At 45.5% G+C, this 21,150-nt stretch overlaps 3 protein-coding genes across 7 annotated transcripts; 1 reads left to right on the top strand and 2 right to left on the bottom strand.

Moving 5' to 3' along the window:
• Positions 1 to 551: 551 nt before the first annotated feature.
• Positions 552 to 21,002, bottom strand: LOC111082312 (serine/threonine-protein kinase S6KL). 5 transcript variants are annotated; one of them, XM_022378503.2, is made up of 9 exons: positions 20,234 to 21,002; positions 18,823 to 18,929; positions 18,536 to 18,752; positions 18,342 to 18,465; positions 18,172 to 18,270; positions 17,883 to 18,041; positions 14,090 to 14,178; positions 810 to 1,151; positions 552 to 737 (listed from the first exon to the last, which is right to left on the bottom strand). In XM_022378503.2, the coding sequence occupies exons 1-9, from the start codon at positions 20,651 to 20,653 to the stop codon at positions 630 to 632; spliced, it is 1,665 nt and encodes a 554-aa protein (XP_022234195.2). In that variant the 5' UTR covers positions 20,654 to 21,002; the 3' UTR covers positions 552 to 629. The 5 variants fall into 5 exon arrangements, 4 of the variants coding, with proteins under 4 accessions (XP_022234195.2, XP_022234196.2, XP_022234197.2 ...); XM_022378504.2 differs by having other exon boundaries at positions 18,823 to 18,926; XR_005968354.1 differs by lacking the exons at positions 552 to 737; positions 810 to 1,151; positions 14,090 to 14,178 and adding exons at positions 15,071 to 15,219; positions 15,273 to 15,363 and having other exon boundaries at positions 20,234 to 20,999.
• Positions 8,904 to 13,108, top strand: LOC111082314 (protein bangles and beads). The gene is made up of 3 exons (XM_022378507.2): positions 8,904 to 8,991; positions 9,192 to 9,384; positions 11,030 to 13,108. The coding sequence occupies exon 3, from the start codon at positions 11,031 to 11,033 to the stop codon at positions 12,432 to 12,434; it is 1,404 nt and encodes a 467-aa protein (XP_022234199.2). The 5' UTR covers positions 8,904 to 8,991; positions 9,192 to 9,384; position 11,030; the 3' UTR covers positions 12,435 to 13,108.
• On the bottom strand, positions 15,396 to 17,874 carry LOC111082315 (autophagy-related protein 101). The gene has a single exon (XM_041595657.1). It carries the CDS (start codon positions 17,310 to 17,312, stop codon positions 16,656 to 16,658), a length of 657 nt encoding a protein of 218 aa, XP_041451591.1. The 5' UTR covers positions 17,313 to 17,874; the 3' UTR covers positions 15,396 to 16,655.
• Positions 21,003 to 21,150: the final 148 nt, after the last annotated feature.

The raw sequence follows: 21,150 nt of genomic DNA, 5'->3' as shown, positions 1-21,150 counted from the left end.
AATTTGCATTTACGATTGCTCGTACTCGTATCTGCAGCTCCATTAATTGTAAATAAATAATAATAATTAATAAATTAATAAATAATAAATTAATAAATAATAAATTAATAAGTTAATAATTAATAAAAATAAAAAATCCATTAGCGCAGATATCTGTCAATACTTTAACCTTCGAATAGCCCGAAGTGAAGTGCCAGTGAAGCTTCTTCCTTAACTGCCCTTAACTTACCCATAGTTTGTGGTTTAATCAAACGAAATTAATCATTTGTTTAATCAGAGCTAGTGATTCATTTTAAATGCTTAATTTTCCAGCCATGAATATTCTTGGGGCAGGTGCATGAATAAACTCGAAATTAGTCAATTGTAAAATTTGTTCTAATTATTCCAATAAAAAAAAAATACTACAATTTGGAAAGTCTCCGCCAACAACACATCCAACAAATATTCTACAAAGTTATTTAAAATTATAGAAAATTATTAAACATGATTAAGGTTATAATCGGGGGGGCACTCCCATCCCTGCCGCTGTTTGAATCGTGTTGCAGGTTGCAGGTTTCGTGTTTCGTGTTTCGAATTTTGTAAATATGGCTGGAGCTGCAGCTGAAGCTGGAGCGCGTATAAATCGTATCTCAGAAGTCCTGGAATGCTTTGATCGCCAACTGGCTGGCCACTGGATCAAACTGGCTGTCTTCGTAGACGCGAATGCCGTCCCTGGCGATAATGTCCAGGGGCGAGAGCTGTGCACAACAAAAGAATCAAGTGAGAGGCATGCAAAATGGGGCATCCATCTGCCTGAACGAGAAACTTACGCTCAGCAGCTGCTTCGAGGTGAGTTTGTAGCCCTTGTACATGGCGATCCTTTGCAGTGCCATCACACTGCGTATGCGCTGGCGCGGATCTATGGCGAGCAGCTTGCGCAGCACATCCTGGCCCTCATGGCCCAGCTGGCGTACCGCGGCGGGCAGGAACTCTTCGGTGTCGCTGCTGCTGCTGCCGCCGCTGCTGTCGCTGTTCCTCCTGTCCTGCAGGCAGCCATTGATCTGCGCAAAGGATGGGGCATTGGACAGGCCATCTGCCGTTTCAGTGTCGGCGTCGGCGTCCAAACTCTCCTGCCGGCGCTGGCGCAGTAGATACTGCTTGATGTTGGGACACTGCGCAGAAAGTAGAAACAGAAAAAAGCAAACAGCAAACACTTAGCGATTCCAATTTTAGAACCCAAGAATGGTATGAAATGGCTAACAGAATTGCAGAAACTATAAATAGAAAAAGACTAAACCGGCCCTGTGCCCGGTACCCGGTACCTAGTGCCTGCTGCCTGCTGCTTGTGCCTGCTGCTTGTACCTGTACCTGTACCTGGACTTTGCACACACAAGCAGTGCAATCTGCAAGCAGCAATCTGCAAGCAGGAATCTGCAACCTGTTATGCTTATTGATTGGGAAGGGGGGAGGGCTGAGTTCGAATGGATGCAAACCACAAATATTAGTCACTAAATCTAAACCTAAACCCAATGGCCATCACATGAAGCTTCACTTCGAGCTGGCCTACCCTAATCATTAGCCAAACTGAGATAGCTGAGACATTTATTTGGAACACGCAAATACGAAAATACGCAAATCAAAATGCGTCAGATCAAATGAGATGAGTGACAAACGATGTGATATTATGGCTCATGGCTGTGCAAATAATTAGCTGGCAGCATTGGAGCACCGAAGCGAAGCATGCCCTTAAATGTGCCTCATTCGACGCCAGAGATGGAGCCAAGGCAAGCCAAGGCAGGACTGTGGCTGGAGTGTGAGCAGGAGAACTTTCGGATGGCAGGGTCGGAGGGTCAATGAGCCTCGTAAGAGTGGCAAAGTTTATATGATTATGGATGGGATGAGCTGAGAGGAGACAGAGATTTACCTACTCAGCTGTGGCTTCGGCTCTCCTCTGTGCTCTGCTCGATGGGCACTAATGCATGCAAATTGAATTCAATTAGCGGTCGACTACTTTTAAAATAGAAATAGAAAACCTCTGTTGTTGCTGCTGCCGCTGCTGCTGCTGCTGCTTGTGAAATGTCGTTGTTGGGCATTGTGGATTATGTCTACCATGCTCTGCTCTCGCACTCAAACATACCACGTTCAACGATTACAACATGTCGCCCCACCCCTCCGCACAGGCACAAAATGTTTCAGTAAAATAAGAAAATGAGCAGCATTGTCATTTTGCATCTTTCGATACTCGTCTCATGCAGTCGCAGTGTCCGAATATGCTCGTACTTGGCTCTGGCTGCCACATGCCCATGCCCATGCCCATGCCCATGCCCATGCCCATGCCCCATGGAATGTAAAGTCACAAAAATTCAGCACATTTAGTTTGAGTAACTGAGCGCAATTGTTATGTAAAACAGTCACTTACTGACACTGAATAGCATCTAATTAAGTATTGCTGCTGCTGCTGCTGCTGCTGCACTTGAAAATAAGATGAGGATGTGGCTGGTGGGTTGGTGGGGTACTGCACGCACTTGAACTTAAACAGAATGAACCATCCAGGGTACAGTGTATATCCTATATGCCATCTAATGGAATTAGCCTGACAATGCCGGAACAGTGCAATCAAAACTGCCCCCAAACCATTATCATCATATGTACATATATGTATGTACGATTTATGTATGTACTTTCACTCTGGCAAATATGTGAGTGGAGATTGATTAATGTCAACCGATTGCCAGTGAGTCATTCCAAGCAGTTGCAATGGTCAAGGTGAGAATGAGTACAGGTGCACCAGGCCAGGCCAGGCCAGGCCACCCACCCTACATCTGCCTCTGCCTCTGCATCTGCATCTGCACTGTGAAATAAATCTTTTGGGTGAAGTGGGAGCCACCAGTCAGCAGCCAGCAGCCACTGGGCTAATGCCGAGAGATTTCGAAAGGTTTGACCTGCATTTGAAGCAACAAATTAAGCTTAATCAATGCTGTGGCTCTGGACTGCTGCTGTGGCTCTGGACTGCTGCTGTGGCTGCTGCTGGGCTGCTGCTGTGGCTCTGTGCTGCTGCTGACAAGTTGACAAAGTGAAACAGTTTAGGTTTCTGTGTGCTTAGAAAAAATTAAATTAAATCACAGTAGACAAGCAGACGAGCGACGAGGTAATGATCAGTGGCAAGGGAAGGCGATCAGGCGGCATGTGTGTGTCTGTGTGTGTGTGTGTGTGTGGTTGGGGATCCAAGGAGTGGCGGGGGCGAGACAGCAGCGACACTGGCACTGGCACTGGCACTGACGATGGATGCCACCTTCCTGGTTCGTTGATTCAAAAACAAGTTGTGAAATGAGAGGAGCGCTCCAATGATTCTGCTCTGGTTCGCATTTGCCATTCATTCTCCATTAATTTCTATATGCTCGTACATACATACATACATACATACATATGTACACACATATGTATCAGTCAGTATTGCTGATATGCTGATGATTTCTATTGTATGGTTCTACACTACACTACTCTACTCTACTCTACTCGTATTTGTCCGTATTTGTCCGTATTTGTCGGTATTTGTCACTTCTCCCCCTGACAATTGTGACGCATGCTAATTGTAATTGGCGGCACGTGAGCGAGCGCCGGACTGACCGCCAAAATGTTATCCAACTGTCACACAACTGTCACAGAATTTGTGGAATTAGATTTACATTTTAGATTTTTCTTGTTTTTTTTTTTCAGATTTGCAGCATCGTCTGGCCGTGGCTCAGTTATGCGCAGGGGGTTATGTATGGGGGGTCAGATTTTCTTTGAGCTGTCGCTCCTCCCACTGGGGGCCCCCGTGCTGGCTACTGGTTGGCTAATTACTGCCCCAGCGACCAGGTTTGAGTAAAATAGAAACGGCAGACAACTGAACAACAACACTTTTTCGCAGTGATAATTATTTTTATATTTCCTAGAATTAATGTCCAGAGTTAATTGTCTTAATCTATGATGCGCGCCGCTTCTAGTACTTGTGCTGTACATACATACATATGTTTATTTGTATATTGTATCTTGCATAGTCAGCCGAACACAATCAACAGCCCATCGGTCAGCATCACAGGTCGACAAGAAATGACAAACAAAAAAAAAAAAAAAAAAAAAAAAACAAAATAACATTCTGCAAAAGATTAAATTTCAAATGGCTACGACGCTTTTTTTTTAATTTCTTTATTTTTATTATTTGTTGTGTCTCTGGCAAATTCTGCTGATGAGGCAGAGGCAGCAGCAGCAGCAGATGGGACGATGAATCTCTGCAGGAAATGGTCTGCCACCTGTCTGTCCTTGCTGATTGGATTGCATTTGCATTGCATTTTAAAACTGCTTCAATGGCTCTTCCAGGGCTAAGCAGTTCACCATTAACTGCTTAGCTCTGGATGAGCCATTGAAGCAGTTTTAATACCCATATTGAATGCATCTATTTGATGGTGAAATTATTGTGCACACCAATCCATCAATTGAAACCGATTGAGGCACAAATTCTGCATTAAATACATGCAGCGTCTAGCGTCTAGTCGAGCCAACTCAAGGCCAGGCTTAGTTAGGCTCGAGATGCATACGTGATCATAGGCATGGACAATGGACAATGGACAAGGCAGTGGAAGGGCACACTTCAATTACAGTCATTAAAATGCGTGCTGACATTAATTAAGAATTTTAAAACAGAAAAGCAGGGAAGCAGGGAACAAACGCAACAGTCGATGCACAAACAAACATACATACATGTCTTGTCCGAGTACGAGTATCTTGCATGTATTTATGTATGTGCAAAAGTTTGCATAGATTTCGCTGCACTCTGCTTCATGGGCAGGCAAAGAGAGAGAGAGAGAGGCATAGAGAGAGAGCTCGAGCTCTGGGCATTGTCCAACAGTTCTGGACTGCTTGCTGGACTGCATGCTGGACTGCTTGCTGGGCTGTGGCATAGGCTGGGCCATAGGCGGTGTATTATGCGACAATGACCTCTTTTCCGTGCTTAGGACATTCAAGGCCAATAACAAAGAGTTATGTATTCGACGCATCCATAAGATACAAGGGCGACGGGCGACGTTGCCTTTGTGGATCGCTGGACTGCTGGTCTAGCCACAGCAATGTATGTATGTATACATGGGCCCCATGGCTGCTACATGGTCAGCAAAGTTAAGCGGCGAGTGCGCTTGCGCTTGCGCTCATGTGCTACAAGTGATCATGTGTATGCGTTTGTGTGTGTGTGTGTGTGGCTATGTATGCGTGTGCATGTTGCTTGTGGCATGTAGCAATCAGCAATGCTGTTAACACTGTGCGACAAAATTCGCCAAAAAGAAAAAAAACGAATGCCTTTTTTGAGTTTCCCCAATTTCAAATCGAATTAAATTTGGAATTAAATATTTAGCTATTTAGCTATATTTTACTTAATACACATTCAAATCACATTCAGTTGTGTGTTGACTTGTGTAATTACATTACAGGATGATAATGATAATGATGATAGTGCTGCGGCTGCTGCTGCTGCTGCTTCCCCTTGAGTCTATGACAATGTTAATGTTGATTGCAACGCATGCGAATTTTGTATTTTATATTACATGATAGCAGCAGACCAGACCCAGCAGACCCAGCAAGCAGTACCCCCTCCCCCCATGGCCCTACCCCATCAGAGCTTTGTCTGCAGACTTGGCTGCAGTCCAATCCGCGCACCAATACTGAGTCCAACTCAGAATCAGAATCCCAGTCCAAGTCCGAGTCCACTAAGTAAACGAAGCCGTGTCGCACTGCAAAAATTTATTGCTTTGTCCGCCTGCTGCTGCTGCTGCCGCTGCCGCTGCGTGTTGTCTGCGGCTGTGGCTGTGGCAGGCAGCCTGCAAATCTTCCACACATCCTCTTTGGCCTCTTTGGCCACACCGCTGCAAATATTTATGCAAGTCGAAAGCATAAAAATGTCGCAAGAAAATGCCCAGACAGACGACCGACCGATCGACTGACCGACCAATGCGACCATTAACCGGCCACTTGACTACAGACTAAGGCAAGTGCTAGCCGATTTTAATGCTTGATGCTTGTTGCTGTTGCTGGTGCTCTTGTTCTTGTTTTTGCCCTTGCTCTTGCAAGACGATGAGGCTGCTGAGGATGCTGGAGCTGGGGACTTGAAGTCTTGCCTATGCCGAGCCATTTTCCACAATCGATAAGTTCAATGCCAAAATGTTGCATTTGATTTCTCTGCTGCTGCCTCTAGGCTTGTGGCATGCCGCAACTGCAACTGCATCTACCATCTACTGGAGGCTGTAACACGTTGCCTTCGTTCCTTCTGATTTTATTTGCTTTCTTACATGTACATATTTATGTATTTTTATGTCGTTTAATGGCCCCCTCTTGGCTTGGTTTCATTGTTATGCCCGGCGTTGGGGATTCTTCTAACTTTGGCTACAACCTTTTCAGGGATGCGCCTTTTTCTTTAGCGCGATCCATACCAGTATGGATCCCCTAGAAGGTATAGAGTTTCCTTTCCCGACATTCGCAGAAGAATACCTTTTCACGTACTGATCACAGAAGTTCGGCTCGGGCGCAGAGCAGGGCAGGCATCACTGTACCGAGTACGAGTACGAGACGAGTACGTCCGAGTAGCAGCAACTTTGGAATCTATTCGTACGTTGTTTTTCGCGTGAATGCATTTTCCATGAACAAATCTAGGCACTGCTGTTGTTGTTGCTCCATTGCAAGCCATTTTATCCATGGAAAATCATTGGGCAACTTAATAATTGCAATTATGCATGATTTATCCAAAACGCAAATATTTATGAGATTCATTTTTCGTGACGAATGAAGGCAGAGATGGCAGAGAAGGCAGAGAAGGCAGAGCCACACAGCTGGCGCCGGTCGACCTTCAGCCTCAGTCTCAGTCTCAGTCGCAGTCTCAGTCTCAGTCATAAAGGTTTTCGGGTTCTGTTCTAGGTATTCAACTCATCTACTCGCATATTTGCATATTTATTGCTGTTTATTTATTGGTCTTTGCAATTACAAATATTTTAATTACGAGTTGCCTGCACAAGCGCAACAACAGTAGCGTAGCTAATAGCCATAATGGTGGTAAGGATCGTCCTGGTCCTGGAAACAGGTAGTCGTAGTCGTCCCATCGATAATAATCCTCAGCTCATAAAAACCTTAAAGACTCACACGCAAAAGTACCATAAAATAATACAAATAAACCAGATGCCGGCCAGCACGGATTTAAATTGGGTTTTTCTTTAATTTTCGTTGGTTTGGTTTGCTTTGCTTGGCCTGTTACTATCCCAGACTTAAGTCTCAGACCATTCCATATCCATTACCATATCTCACGCATCTCAGAGAGTATTTCAAAATCCAATCAAAGCACGTTTCAATAAAGAGCTCGCCCAGAACATTCCGTTAAACGATTGCATGATGACGATACAGCTCTCCCTTTATCTGTATCTGTATCTGTATCTCTATGCGTATCTGTATCTTCATCTGTAGCTGTGTGTGTGTATCTTCGCTGGAGCTTCGTGGGTGCCCCCTAATTTTAAAAGAGATCAAAAAGCAAGCGGGAGAGAGTGGCAGAGAGACTCTCGACAAGCGACAACTTCTGGGCAGAGCTGGGCAGAGGCGCAGCTTAATGGCCATCCGTCCGTCCGTCCGTCCGTCCGTTCTATGGCATGTTTTAATGGGAATGGAAATTTTTTTCATGGCTGCCCCCGCCCGTGCCCCCACCTCGTCTATCCTTTTAATGGATAGTCTGCAGGTCTATAAATAGAATCACCCCAGCCCCATGTCCAGCAGCCTTTTAAGGCCGCCCAAAGGCATTTATCATTCTAAGATAATCAACGATCGGCAATATACATATTTACAATCGACGGGGCCCATCGACGATGGCCGATGGGGCGACGCGACGCGACGCAACCGATCGAATGGAATGGAATGGAATCGACTGGTCAGAAGAGCCAAAGCCACAGCCACAGCAAGAGTCCACAACCAGAGCCAAAGTCAAAGCCAAAGGAAAAGAAATGTCTGCAGAGAAGAGAGGCCGCCGAAGCTTTGATTATGTTAATGATGTTCCCCTGGGTAGATCGATGGATGCACTTAGGCCTTGTAGCTCGTAGCTCGTTGCTCGTACCTTGGATCTGTCCACTGGCACAGCAAAGTTCTGTGCCCTGTGTGGAAATAGTAGATGCAAGTTTGGTCTTGCCTTGTCTATACTTATTCCTTGTAGCCCATGTCCATGTTCATGTCCATGGTACATACCGGTTTGCCGTACAAAGAACACCTCTCCACTTCACTCCTCACCACTCCTCCCCTCCACTGTACTGTGCCATCTCTGTGATGAACCTCAATTAAGCATTTTTTTTTTTCTTTGGTCCTGGCTGATTGCTGATGTTATCATCGTTCAACTCCATTTGAAAATCGTGCTGCGTTTAATGATGCTTATGGCAATCGATCAGCAGCGATCCGCGATCCTGGCTAGTTAGTTAGGTTTATAAATAGCAACATACAGCCTTAGCCCCTGCTGCCTGCTGGCTGCTCTCTGCGGTCTCTGTGGAAGTCTTACAAATCGCTGAGACTTTAAAAATAGACAACGCTCCAAACAGTTTGCTGTCTATTTATGGTGAAAGAACTCCACCACTGTGTACTGCGCGGCTTAGAACATTGACTTACAAAAAGAGAAGTAGTAGTGGTGGAGAGGATCCTGCCAAGCCCCGCGACATGCGCACGCATGCACGCACACGCACACGCACGCATGTGTGTGTATATCTCTTTCTGTCGCTGTCGCTGTCGCTGGCTCTGCCCTACCGCTGCTTCTGCCTCGTGTCCGTTGTCGTTGGTTCGTTGTCTGTGTGCCGATGTTCGTGCCTAGTACTGAACTCTCGCACTGTCTATGGTCGCTGCCTGCCTGCTGCCTGCCTGCCTCTGCTCTCTGTCGACGTCAGCGTCAGACGTCCGTGATCTGCGGCGGGTGTATATAAACGGCCCGTGTGGCTGGCATCCACTCAAAGTGTTTCTTGAAACTGACCGGTGAGAACACGCGCCAGCAGCGCAGCGGATTAAGAATCTACCTACTCACAGATACTACTACTACTACTTACTACTGTCTACTACTACTTTGCTACTGTCTACTACTTTTAACTTAAAACAACAAAAGTCTCTAAATTAATACAAAACAAATCTAATTTTTTTTCAAATATTTTTTTACACTTTTTGTGCGTGTGTTGCAGCCAGGACGCGTAACCGAAACTCGAGATTGTTCCACCAACTAAAAAATATTATCAAAACGAACTTGCTGTTGGCTGTTCATAAAGATACAAAAACGTATCTGTGCGATACTCAGAACCAAGTGCCCGAACCCACCCCCACAAACGACGCTCTTCAACGCCTTAAAACGACAAAAAGTCTTCAACCAATCTAAAGGTGAGTGCAAAGGAAAGGGCATCGAAATTCAATAACAAAAAGAAAAAAAGTGTTCAAATATTGTGCTGACTGCTGCTGCGACTGCTGACTGCTGCACCTGAATGTGCCTTATCTGCATCTGCGTATCCTTAAGATACACAAATGTATCTAAATGGCTTTGGGGACCCGTTTGTGCTGCTGCTGCTGCTGTGGGCGCCCCCCCAATACCCTCCCTTTCTTGCTGGCTGTGGCCAACGTTTTTCTGTTTCTTTTTTTTTTTTTTTGCGAAACAAGTTTGGTTGATTTTCTTGGTTGTTAGACTTGGCTTTAGACTTAAATGCAGTTTCAGCTGACAGGCTGCTCATACTCGTAAATTACAAAGATCGTATCGCTGCATAACTGTATGCTGTATGCTGTGAGATACATTTAATGGCCCGGCGTTCGTTCACGGTTCCTATTACATAATACAAATGCAGACAGGCACCACACAGAGACCACAGAGACACACAGGCAAAATCTAGGCCCACTGAACTCTCCCTCCAAACACACACACACTAATGCAGGCCCAGGCAATCTGATCTGATTTAATTTAATCTTTGAGCCCACCAAAAACAATCTTCAGGAATGCTCAAGCTGAGTTTTAAGAACCAATCACGAACGATTTGGGTCGTGTCTGAGGCTCAGTTTGGGGTCTGGGGTCTGGGGTCTAGGAAGAGCCGTTAGTTTTAGATTTTCATTAATTCGTGTCTCTGATTTTATTGCTTATCCAAACCAATCCAATCGAATCCAAAAAAAAAAAGAAGTCACCAAAATATAATTAGCATAAGGAAATGAGCAGAGCAGATGAGCCAACGGCCAGGCAGCTTCATGAATTTGCAAGTCAGCCCCACAGCCACAGTTCGAATTATAATTCGAATAATTCAAATGTATCGCATTTGAATACCGAAAGCCCTGTGTCTTCAGTCTTAAGATCGTTAATCCATGCAAATGTGGGCCAATCAGAAGATCCATAATTAACGATGGGATTAGAAATGGAATGCAGAAGGCGGGGCAATGACAGGGACGGGGACGGGGACAGGGGCAGCTGCCCAACTCTCTTTCTCGCCTCATCCATGTGGCGCCATCGGGCATAAGGTCCACGAACTGTGTGCACAAGTCCCGCCATCAATTCAATTGTAATTTTCCGCCAGTTGTCCGGGAGCGGCGGTACAAAATTTGATTTAATCGAATTACAAAAGAACATTTTAACAAAACTCAAAAGAATGGAATGGGGCGCAAGACGAAACGGATGAAGGCACCCCACGGACGATGAATGAGTGGCTGGCAAACGGAATAGAAAGTCCAGCTAAAGGGGGGGGGATGGGGGCGAGCGACCATTGTGCAGCGTCAGGCTGGGGCAGGGCAGCCAGCAATCAACTGATGTAATAATACGAGTGTATTTTCAATTGCCGCCGCGACCATTTAAGTTCAGTTTGCAGGCAGGCAGGCTGCCCTGCACCGCCCCGCCCCGCCACGCCCCACCCCGCCCGCTTAGGAGGCTCTCTACTCTAAGATATTTGACCTTTTCCCGTGTCATTCATTTGGCAATTTCTGAATGCTACAATTATTATACTAACATTGCCATTCTCTCCCTCTCCCCCTCTCTCCCTCTTGTTTGTTCGTCCAGAATGAAGTGCCAACTGCTGTTCGTGGCCACTGTGTGCCTGGTCACTGTCTGGGCGCTGCCTGTGCCCGATGAGGAGGTGGCCATACAGCCGGATGCCGGCTCCAAGGCCGAGCTGCTCGGCAAGACCGTGCAGACCAATCCCATTGAGCCAGCACCCTTCAAGCCCGAGCCGGTGAAGTCGCTGGAGCCCAAAATCGATGCCAAAACTGTCGCTCCAGCTGCCGCACCCATTGCCGCTCTTGAGACCTCGTCGAGCACTCCAGCCGCAGCCGCAGCCGCAGATGCCGAGCCAGCCAAGACAGAGCTCAAGTTGAGTGCAGCCGATGTGGAAACCGTTCCGGCCATACCCATACCCGAGAAGGTCAATGCCGAGGAGGTCAAGTCGGTTGAGAAGAAGCTGCCAATTCCAGCTGAGGAGTCCAAGCCCCAGACCCCGATCCCGGCCCAGCCCCAGCCCCAGCCCATTGACACTTCGCTGGAGGCGGAGAAGAAACAGGAGAAGGCCGCCCGCACCGAGGAGGAGCCGATCGAGGCCCCCAAGGCCATTCCATTGGTGGAGGCCCCAGCCCCAGTCGCCAACGCCGAGGTACAGAAGCAGATTGTCGATGAGGTCAAGTCCCAGGAGCCCCAGATCGATGCCAAGTTCGCCGAAGTGCCAGCGGCCATTGCGGCAGCACCTGCAGCCATCGACGATGCTGAGAATGCTGAGAAGGAAGTGACCGCCGAGAAGCAGCCCGCACGCCAAGAGCGAATCAGCGAAGTCGAGCAAAAGGACGAGAAGGCTGCTGCCGCTGCTGCTGCAGCTGCACCAGAAGCATCCCTGGCCCCTGAAGCCCCTGCTGCACCTGCTCTGCCGACCGTCGCTCCAGCAGAGGCTGCCACCAAATCGGAGACCAACATCCAGGTGATTACTCCCACCGCTACTCAGCCAGAGAAGAAATCGATTGAGGGCGGAGTGGCCCCAGGTACCATCACGCCCGCCGCCGCTCCGGCCGCACTGGCTGCCCAGGCCAAGTCAGCCGAGCCCCAGCAGCAGCAGGCCAAGTCTGACGAAGTGGTGAAGACCATTGCCGAGGTGGCTGCCGAGCCCGCCAAGGAGCAGGAGCAGGAGCAGTCGACTGGAGCCGTTGCCATTGCCGATACCGTTGCCAAGACCTTGCCCAAGGAGCAGAACGCAGACAAAGTGCCAGAGGTAGCTGCTGCAGTTGCTGATGCCAAGAAGATTGATGAAGCTCAGCCCATTGCCGCTGCTGCTGCAGCTCCATCGGCCCCTCTGGCCCCTCTGGCTCCTGTCGCCGAGCCAAAGAAGTCGTCGGAGGAGAAGTCCGAGTCGAAGAACGAGGAGTCTTCCGAGTCCAAGGAGTCCGATGAGAGCAGCGAATCCAAGGAGAATGTTTCAAACTAGAGACATAGAGAGAGAGCAAGTGAGGGAGCAAGAGAGAGTGAGAGAGAGACAGAGAGAGAGAAAGAGAGAGAGAGCTTTACACCCTTAAACCTTTAAACCGCAGCAGCGTACCCAACGGTAATCTACACCTTCCCCTAACCATTTCCCCCAGTACACCCCTAGACCCAATCCCCGAGCACCACTGCTACGCAACGTTACGTTACGCAACGTTACGTTACGTTACGTCACGTCACGTCAGCCAGCGCCTTAATATTACGATCGTAGTTAGTGGTAGTTCTTAGTTGTAAACGAGCTAAAGTCGAGAGTGGAATAGAGTGGAATAGAGTGGAGTGGAGTGAAGTGGAGGAGCAAAAGTAAAAGCAGAACACACACACACACACACACACAACAAAACCATAAATATGAAGATCCATAATCCATAGCAGACTTATGGGATTAAACATAAAACATTAAACATCCCATCCCCCCCTCCCCCTACCCAGGCATCAAAGTGAAGATCGGAACATTGGAATCCGCACACAATAGAATGGAATGAAGTGCAAGGCAAGGCAAGGAATGCATGGAATGGAACATACAAAATAGCAATAAAAAATAAACAAACAAAAAAAAAAACAAAACAAAACAAAAAAAAAACAGGACAAACCGCTAAGATGGCATAAAGTTATACTTATAAATTAAATTTAATTAATGTAATTTTAATTAAATTTTAGTCATTGCAAGACGAACAACACACCCACACCCACACCTACACCTACACCCACACGCACACTTACGCCCCCAAAAACGCATCTCCGTATCCCGAAAACTATCTGTATCTTTCTCTACCAGTAGGTTCCGTTCCCCCCCCCCACTGTGTACGATGTGTCAGCAGTTGCAAGCAGCAACAGGCATCGATGTATGGTAATAATATTAATAATATTATAAATGAAATTCACTTTTTTTTTTTTTTAAATTGTGTTTTAAATTAATGAAACTACATTTAATACGATAGTGGTATAACGTATATATGAGCAGAAATATATATGATTTTATATAGACTGAGAAAATTCTTAAATAAAAAGCGAAAAAATTAAAAAAAAAAATAGAATATTTATTTATCCTTGGAATGATGTTGCAAAACCTTGGGGCTTGCTTTGGGGTCGAGTTGTATAATGATGGTCTCGTCTCCAGCCTCTGAACTATGAAATGATCTATTATAAGCAGCAATTGGCTGAGATCTACATATCTAAGTGCTACTTCCATAAGAAAGCTCTGGGAAGGCGGGCTTGTTCAATTACAGAATTATTGTACACACACTTCCAATGCCAATGCCCACAGCCCACAGCCCAACAGCCTCGCCTTGGCCAGTCTGTCTACGTCTACTCTCTGGCATTGGCTAACAGCAAGCGGCAAGCATCCGTGGTCGAATTACAGACCTCCGCGATCTACAGAGTATCAAGTATTCGCCATAGATGCAACGCCGCCGCATCGCATGCACCTGCAAACCAGTTCTACTGCTCTCCGTCGCAGTTGGAATCTAAATACATATGCCAGATCTATCCGCAGCAGACAACAAATTAGATTACCCACAGACATGCTCACATTCTCGCATTCAGTCAATGGGAATTACTGTTTACTGTTTACTGGTTACTGTGCACCGACAATTGCTCGCTTACCTTCTGCGTTAGCATCTGACAGGCAATGACGCCCAAGGCCCACCAGTCCACTGCATGACCGTAGGGTTCGCCGCACAGTATTTCGGGTGCTGAAACGATATGAGAGTGGAGCGAATGTTTTACCCACCCGACAAACAATATTTGGTGAAGGAAGAAAGGGAGCACACACACACACACACAAATAAACAACAAATAATAAACAAATAAATCTTTGAATATTAAAAGTTTCTTCGGCATACCGAAGAGTGGGTACTGATAACTGATATACTACATATGTATGTATGAATAGGGGCTATCGAAAATCCATTTATTAACAGGTACACTTGCATATCAGATAGATATACATACATGCGAGTATGTAAATGTACATAGCTGAACAGCATCGAATATCGATTCGGACACTCACAGCTGGCATCTTAGAGCTTTGATAATTTCGATTTAGATGGTTTGTTCTATGTTTATTGGACTCAATTGGATCAGGAATCAAGGCCAATTACATTTCTACTTTGATTCAGGTTGCTGTTGTTGTTGTTGTTGTGATTCAAAGTTTTTATTCTGCTTAATTCGATTTTACAATAATAGTTTTTAATTGCAAATTACATTTATGGTTGTTTGTTGTTTTACGTTTATAGCTTGGACACACATACAATACATACACACAGACATCGATTTACATAGTTACAGAGACATACTTCGATTCGATTCGATTCGGTGCGGTGCGCTAATTAAATTTAACAAAAGTTAAACTAATACAGAAAGTAAAAACGCCAAGCAAACTGTACAAGTTCCAAGTGCAACATTTTGTGCTGGCCTCTGATACTCTGATAGCATTCCGCATAGTCCGCATAGAATCATCATTAATCTTTAATCTTTACAAATCATATTTCCTTCAGCAGTATCTTCCATACATCCACATCCACATATATCATAGTTTGAGGCATCTTCTTCACGGATTTTTCAATTATAAAATTGGATCGATCATCATTTGTTTTTCGTGCTCTGGCTCTTGCGCTTTCCAGCTTTAGATGAAGTGTATTCAAGTGCAACATTCAAGCTAGTCGGAGCTTCTAGCAATTAAATTCTCTTTCTCATTGTCCCTTTGTCGCTCTTGCGTCTGGTACTTGCTAAAACTATAATTTAATCACTACAAGTACAATCACAATCATTTAATCAAAATAATTACCACCATCCATCCTCTCTCGCGCTCCACACTCCACACTCCTCTCTCTCTCTCTCTCTCTTTGCATATTCGTGTGTTTCAATTATTATTTACACTGATCGATAACATATGGGTAAGGTAAGGTAAGGTAAGGTAAGGTAAGGTATTAAGTAACACGTTAGTTCAAGCTAATCGAATGGAATATGCCGCACCGAATCCACACTTACAATAAATGTACATACGCACACAGATACATTGATACTTAGATACTTAGTTGCTAGGGGTGCTCAAGTTAAGCTTTTGTAGCTTTTGTAGCTTTTGGGGACGCGTGGGCCGTTTGATTGATTGATTTGGTGGGGTGTTTGGCCCACTAATGAGTTTAGCCTAAGTTTAATTGTTAAATTAGCCGGGGGATCATCTAATGCAGATTTATCGATAGAATTACTGATCAAAACTTATGTATCTTTTACTTTCACTTTTACTTTTACGCTTGGTCCATCAATGAGTAATATTCTGTAGCTGTAGCTGTAGCTGTTTCGGTTCTGTTTTCGTTCTAACCAAGGCTTGAAGTGTTTAAAGAAAAATAGAACCACAAATCACACATGACCATATCCACATCACTTCCTATACATCTCGCTCGCTCTCACTCACTCATTCTCTCTCTATCCGTCCTACTCTTTTGCATGGAACACATTTAAACGAACATTTTCTAAGGGGACCTACGACTATCTCTAGCTCTAGCTCTAGCTCTAACTCTTCTGATGTAACCATTTAATGATTGTAAATACAAACAGCAAAGCGAAACTTTATATATGTTCGGGGCGGACTCCCCCATGTTATATGAACTAAAAAGCTGCACAGAGGCTTCTTCTATAGGTCACGCAGTGTACCCACCTCCTCTCTCCTGCAACTGTACCAACTAGCAGATAAACCGAATCGAATCTACATATGGATATTGCAATTTCTGGCACTACACCGCACAAGGCTCACATCTGCACTAACAAAATCCATCAATAACAACTAAAAGTAGTAACAAAGCGAACTTCCAGGCGGACTCCGCCCTTTACATACTAGATTCAAGCTCAGCATGGGAACGGGGGTGCGGGGGCACACAATAAATATTTAACTACTTCGTACTCGGATTATCATTATCACCATTACAAATGGCTCGGATCGGATCGAAATATGCTGCACAAACTGTTGCCCAAAAGCAGGAAAATAATGATAGCAAAATTTTTAAATTTTGAATTTTGGGCTTGGGGAGGTAGGCCGGCCCAACTCTTGGTAGCGGAATGGAATTTCGCGCTCACTTGTTTTGTTTTGGTATTTCTACAGTAAGTAAACGTAAGCGTAAACGTAAACGCAAACGTAAAACGATTCGATTGGGGCTCGTTTAGCTTTAGCCAGTCACATTGCGAGCGTCTCCTTGATGATCTTTTTCATGGCATTGCCCATGGAGGGAGCCGCCGAGCCAGAGGTGGAGTAATCGAACTTAAACAAATACGGCTGGACATCGGGGAAGGATGTGTCGAAGATCAGGTCCAGCTCGCTCTGGCTGGGTGTCTTGGGCACATAGTCGTGCCGATTCATCAGCTCGGTAATGTATATGACTTTTTCGGTCAGGAGATCAGAGACATTCTCGCGGCACAGCTGCCGCTCGTCCTCGTTCTCGTGCTTGATCAGATCGAGGTGCACCGTCCACACCTCCCACGGGATGGACTCCTGCGGGAATGGCCAGCGGTTCTTCTTCTTTTGAAAGAACTCCAAGCTTATCTGCCCCGAGCCGCAGCTCTCGTTGGAGCGCAACTTTTCGCTGAACAAGTTGATGGCGCGCTTCACCTTGTGCGTGAGGCTGTCGGAGGTGCAGCACACATAGGTGAAGTCGATGAAGTTGCAGTCGACATCCGTGTAGCCGACGGTGCCGATCGAGTACTGGGCGTCGCCCGTGTACATAAACTTTCCCAGGCAACGATGGAAGAGTACTGTCTGGAAGATGGTGGTCACCGCCTCGTCCACCTGCAGGCCCTCCATAGTCAGATCGAACACCTGCGAGCGCGCGTTCATTGTGTCGTTTTATCTATTTGTATATTGGCTATTTACAGTGCTTAGGGGATGGATATGGTTATGCTTGAGGCTGCTCTGCTCCTCCGTTCCTCTATTTTGTATTCCACGCTTTTCACTTGCTACAGAATTCTTTCCTTTTTCGTTTGTTCTTCAATTTTAGGCTTTTAGGTCTCGGTCTCGGTCTCACAGTTTGCTTTTAGTTGAATTACTGTCTGCCAGTAATGGTTGCCTGCATTTAGATTCTAATTTACATTCAACTTAATTTCTATATGTTCTCTATAAGGTATAAGCCCTGCCCTGCCCTGCGCTGCTGCTGTCTATACTGTTTCCTACTGTTGCTTCTGCTAATAAATTGTCTTATGGGGTTCGGGCTTTCCTTTGGGTAGTGGAAATACCTTTGAACGATTTGAGTTTGATTTCCGATGGAACGGGGCGGCGCGGAGCGGCGCGGCGCCTCTTACTAGCTAACTGTGTGTGTCTGTTGTGTTACACAGGTGTTCTTTTTTGCTTATTATTTGTAATTGTTTTTTGTTTTTGTTTTTGTTTGTTTAAAGTTGGTTCAGATCGTACCCATGTATTTGAAAGTGCCACATATGGTGCGCGTATTTGCACCCAGTTTGAGCCACTTGCTCAGACCGAAGTCTGTCAGCTTGATGTGAAATTGTTGCGTTAGCAGAATGTTCTCGGGCTTTGCATCGCGGTAGATAATGCCGGCGTTGTGCAGAAAATCTGTAAACGAATGGGCCACAAGTTAATACACGAATCTAATCAGCGATATCGCTTTTGTTATTTGCTTTTTTGCATTACGCTATCGGCAGATGATTCATAGCCGGATAATCAGCCATTCATGAACACTCACCGATTGCTAGGGCAATCTCTCCAATATATAGGCGCACTAGGTCAACGGAGAAGTGGACAATTTTCGAGAACAATTCGCCATTCGGTATATATTCGGATACTGCAAAAGGAGAGAGTGGTCAGGGTCATGTGAGCCCCCAAATGATTAAAGCAAATTCTCAGTCAACATACGGATATGAAGGTTGTGACGGTTCTGCCAAAGATCTATTTGCTGCACGATGAACGGGTGATGACCGCACACTTTCTGTATATCCGCCTCGTCCTTTATCTGTTGCACGCTGTTGTCCTCTATCAGCTGCAATTGGTACGTACATGAGAGTTATTTAAATATGTAATTTAACCAGAGCAATCTGTCGCTTAGCCACCTTTGATTTTTTAAGAACTTTGAGGGCGTAGCATGAACTGTTGTCGGTCCTATTGCACACTTTGAAGACCACACCGAAGGCTCCCTTCGCCACGAGATGTTCAATCTGGAACTGATCGTTGCGGCTGGCTTCCTTGAAATGCGAATTAAATATCGAATTCGTCAGCGGACGGTGCCATTGCGTTTTTCTGCGACGGAAGCCCTGCAGCGATGACGAGCTGCAAAACAATGTTCATGAAATGTTAATATGACTGCGGCTAGACTCTTACGAGTACCTCGGATGCTTACCTCTTGCGTGTGGCCTTATTCCGATGCCGAAAGGAATTGCGAGCAGCCGAAAAGCTCCAATTAAGGCGTCCGCCGCTAAGACTGCCTAGGCTCCAGGTGGAAAGCTGCTGGAATCGGAGAGATATTGGAAAACGTTAATTCTGAGTGCGAAAATGTTTATATTTTTTGCCTGGCCTGGCCTGGCCTGGCTGAATATTTATTTATTTTGCAAGCATGTGAAGCAGCCAGCAGCCGCCAAAAACTAAAAACGATCTTCGAACAGCTGAGCGCAACGTAAGCGAACGTAAGAAAAGAGAGAGCGAGCGAGAGCGAAATAAACTCGGCACACACACACACACATAATAAATACAGTGGTGGCCCACGAAACTGGTCAGGTTTGTAATCACAGGGATGGCTAGGAGGGTGAGTGGGTGGGTCTGTTCAAGATAACGGAATATGTGTATGTGTGTATACTGTCTGGGGGCATTTCTAGAAACTATCTCTGATAACAATTCTTTAATAATTTTATGCTTAAATGTCCCATGGAATCCAGGCCAAAAGCACCCGCGCCTGTAGCGACCCGATCATTCCTTGAGTGAGGTCACTTGTACCACCATATGTTTACGCACACATGTGCACGTACATAAATACATATGTATGTACATACATATGCATTCTTTTGTGCTCTTTTTATGTTTTCGATGCTGCTCCCCAACTGAGATTAATGGCAAACATTTTGATCGAAATTCCGCTCCCGCATGTGAGCAAGTGAAAGAGAACTCATACACATACATTTGATAACGCATAATCTACATGTGTGTACATATGTTTGTGGAATACATATTTACATATATGCTGATGACGCCAGAATTTGCGCAGCGGTAAATAGCATGGCAATGAAAATGTGCGAATGCGGAAATATACATACACACACACACACACACACATGTATATGCAAATGTATTTTTGTACTCAAAATGAAAACATTAAAAAAGTACGGATATTTACTGTTAGAAAAGCCCCCCAAACACGTGCTCTCCAGTCAGAATATCGTGGCCTAGAAATCTTGATCAAGCCTGAGGTCGGTTAGAGAGAGAGAGAGAGAACAGAGAGAGTAGAGCCAAAGCCAAAGCCAAAGCCAGGCCAGGCCAGGCCGCGTCGTAATTCATTTGCCCATTCGATGGGAAAATGCGAAGCATACACCAGTCTCAATGACGCAGTATTTATTTTAACAGACAACACAACGGAAAATAAACAAACACCGATGACAAAAAAGTAAATGGACAACCCCTCTGCAGCGGGTAAAACTATGTACTCTATCGATACAATACAATACACAATACAATGTATGTATGTGCACATGTACATACATAAGTATGTACGTATGTATGTATGTACTGTGTTATCAGCCTGTGCCCCACATTGTACGAACCTGCTGCAAGCGTGGTTGCTGCTGCGGCTGCGGCTGCTGCAATCCTACCAAAGTCGATGCAGCAGCAGCTGCTGGTTGTGATTCTGGCTCAGCTGTGACGACGACGCCGATGCTGTTGCTTGCCACGGGCACGGGCTCGGACACGGACACGGCCTGGGGCTCCGGATGGGCAGGAGGAGGTCTGTGTAGGGATTTTCTACTGCTGCCGCCACAGCCAAAGGTTGTCAAAGGTAGCGACTGTTTTCGTCTCTGTGGCTGTTCTGGTTGCTGCTGCTGCTGCTGCTGTGGTCTTGTCGTGGATGCAGTTGCAGTTGCAGTTGTGGGTGCTTCTGTTTCGATTAGTTCATGGCGCTGAGCCGCTGCTTCACGAGTGCTTTGCGATGTCCTTCTGTTGTCATGCCTTGTTTGCGAGTTGCCCATCAAAAACTTCCACTCGTACTAATCAATTCCGTAGTTTTACCCGTTCTTTATTTGTTGTTGTTTATGCACACTCACACCGCACGCGCACACCAACACCAACACAACAACACAGCACAGCACACTCTTCTCGCTCGCACTCACACAAGAACTGAGGCACTGAGGCCAAAGAGGCACTCCAAATTGCGCAATCACTAAATTATATGGCAAATAAACACAAAACAAAAAAACACGAGAGCGCTCTCACTCCAAATGAAACAATAATGAAATCAGTTGGTGCCGTTTTAAGTTTTCTTTTATTTTGTTACTCTATTGTTGTTGTGCGAGTGGTGTGATCTTAAATAAATAAATCGATTCGATATGTATTGCATGTTGATGATATATTTGTGAGTGATATTTTTCTATTGCACGATAATATCAATGTGGTTATTTTGTGGGATGCAATATTTAAATTCATATCTGAAGTAAACTTGCTGTTTCACATCGTGAGATCACATTTA

This window comes from Drosophila obscura, unplaced genomic scaffold (assembly GCF_018151105.1).
Source record: "Drosophila obscura isolate BZ-5 IFL unplaced genomic scaffold, ASM1815110v1 contig_73, whole genome shotgun sequence".
Taxonomy (NCBI): domain Eukaryota; kingdom Metazoa; phylum Arthropoda; class Insecta; order Diptera; family Drosophilidae; genus Drosophila; species Drosophila obscura.
This window is presented reverse-complemented; position numbering and strand designations above follow the sequence as displayed.